The sequence below is a fragment of the Corylus avellana genome, chromosome ca6 (assembly GCF_901000735.1).
Source record: "Corylus avellana chromosome ca6, CavTom2PMs-1.0".
In the NCBI taxonomy this organism is placed as follows: Eukaryota; Viridiplantae; Streptophyta; class Magnoliopsida; order Fagales; family Betulaceae; genus Corylus; species Corylus avellana.
In genome coordinates, this window is record NC_081546.1 from 8,363,515 (window position 1) to 8,365,833 (window position 2,319).

Consider the following 2,319-nt stretch of genomic DNA (forward strand, 5'->3'; position numbering starts at 1 on the left):
TTTTGCCAAAGATCATTTTTAACTTAAAAGCTCTATTTCTCAAACACAATCTCAAATATGGTCTAAGTAAAATCCTAATTGCTGTGGGATGGAGCATGACTACGACCTCTATAGGAATTGGTGCACCTTAATAAATTGACATTTGTTCTTATACATGTAAAAATTAAGTGCTCTAAGAACACATTTGTTTGGTTACTTAAGAGAAAATATTAAAAATTAGGAGTTTGAATCCTAAATATAACCAATTTAAACACCAAATATTGAAGGTAGACCTACTCGAAAATGGGAAACTTCGTTAATTAAAGCACGTACGTGCTGCTATAACGTGGTAAAAGTTCAACGCCCAAAGATGACTATTTCACACATGAACTGAAAAAATAATTATTAGATATATTTGTACACGTTATTCCCCAAGTACTATTTCTTCCGGCCGGTGGCATCCTCCGATCCGATCCGATCCGGCGAAAACCCAGATGTGAGATGGCACACAAGCTTGACTAACCAATAGTAAGATGTGGATTAATTTCTCCCCTGTCGATCGCCTTCCAAAATAAGGTGCAAAAATCCATAATTAATTAAAGGAAATCCATGCATATGCATAATGCATACATCTAGACTCTAGAGCTTCGCCGTTACATCGAAAAGGGGGCTGGATCGGAGATTTGTTTTGTTGAGGCGGTTCTGACGAAGAAAATATTTTTGTGCATGGCTGGCTACTTGGGTTGGAGTTCTTGTTGTGACAAAATTCCTGGACATGCCCCTCCAATCTCCCTTACCCAGCCTTCCCAGCCCAAACAAAAACATCCGGTGCTCCTCCTCACTCCATGGCAAACCTGACATTTTATTTATCACCCAAAACAATTAATTAATTGACATGAAAAACACCAAATACACAGAATAATTCCATGAATCAGAGAATTTTCTGGGTTTTATAGTTAATGCAAAAATATCTTCTCAGAAAGATGCCAACCAAAATAGAGAGAGAGAGAGAGAGAGAGAAGCACAAAGATTAAAAAACTGCATGCATGGTTTTCTCACCCTTCTTTCTTCTTTCTTGATTTGTAGCAATATTGAGGTCATCAGAAATATGATGATCATCCATGGTAAGGAGAGAAGCTGGTGATGAAGAGGAGGGTGTTGATGAAGAGGATGACAAGCAATCCATGCTTAAACTCTTTCTCATAGAAGAAGAAGAAGGTGAAGAAGATGAAGAAGAAGAAGAAGAAGAAGAAGAAGATAAGTCAAGTTGCACGCCAAATAGCCTAAATTTACCAACAAAATCACTCCCTTTCTGAGTGGCGCAGGTTCTTGAATTGTGACCTATTTTCCCACAAAGTGCGCATTTTCTTGTCATTATCGCCTGCACAAACAATCTAAACTTAGGAGCTAAGAGAGAAGAAGAAAGATGGAATCAAATAAATAACTCATCATTACTATTCTGCTTGTCCGTATATATATATATTTAATGATTGCCGGGGTTCGATCAAATAAAAAATCAAATTAAGCAAGAAAATAGGATCAATAATGTTTTTGAGTTATCTCTCTCTCATCCCATGAAATTATTCATAAAAATATATTAGGTATAAACAATAGTAACATATATATATATATATATATATGGTAGTCTCAGCTAACCTTTAGATCAGTTAGTATTAAAATTCAAAAGTTTATTGAAATTGTCAAATCAGTATTTTGAAATAACTGTAAGATAAAAATATAGTTAGTTTATAGCATTATTCCTGTTAAACATTAACCGTTATGAGAGATTAATATGAATCCAAATAGGATTTATAACAAATAATGATATAAAGAAGACTTTTGTCTTATTTTTGTTCATTTATGTAGCTTTTAAAATTACCATCGGATCAAAATCTAATAGAACGATACATCACCTTTAGATGTGGATAGAAGTCTTCCTTTTAATATTACTCTTTTACAAGTTGACGTAATTAATGTATTTTATCCTCGCACCGACATTCATCATTTATAATTAAGACCATAATTAATGAATAGTGCTTATCAGTTTCATTGACTTTTTTCTATTCCTTTTTATTAAGCAAAAGCACGTTTAATTTATGGGGCGTAAATATGAAGAAACAGATAGAGGCTAGGGTTGTTGAGGGAGTAGTGCAAAATCCACTGCTTCTTTGGAAATCGGTAGATAAAATTAATTAGTTGGAGCAAAGATATATGAACACCATATTTTTTTGGGATTAATTTGTTTATAAATAATAAATTTGGGATTTGCTAAAAGTAGATCATTGAATTGTAAAATTAATTAGATTCAATGAATATTATTAATTATGCTTTGTTTGGCAA

The 2,319-nt window shown here is 33.3% G+C and overlaps 1 protein-coding gene across 1 annotated transcript; it reads right to left on the reverse strand.

The window, feature by feature from the left end:
* Positions 1-294: 294 nt before the first annotated feature.
* Positions 295-1,356, reverse strand: LOC132185796 (transcription factor KUA1-like). Its single transcript, XM_059599586.1, has 2 exons — positions 1,039-1,356; positions 295-833 (listed from the first exon to the last, which is right to left on the reverse strand). The coding sequence occupies exons 1-2, from the start codon at positions 1,352-1,354 to the stop codon at positions 619-621; spliced, it is 531 nt and encodes a 176-aa protein (XP_059455569.1). The 5' UTR covers positions 1,355-1,356; the 3' UTR covers positions 295-618.
* Between the last annotated feature and the right edge of the window lie 963 nt (positions 1,357-2,319).

Excerpts from the sequence above, each read along its gene's own strand:
- LOC132185796 (XM_059599586.1), bottom strand. The coding sequence starts at position 1,354 with ATGACAAGAAAATGCGCACTTTGTGGGAAAATAGGTCACAATTCAAGA. Across the intron at positions 834-1,038 it reads TCAAGAAAGAAGAAAGAAGG|GTTTGCCATGGAGTGAGGAG; the intron begins GTGAGAAAACCA and ends ATAAAATGTCAG.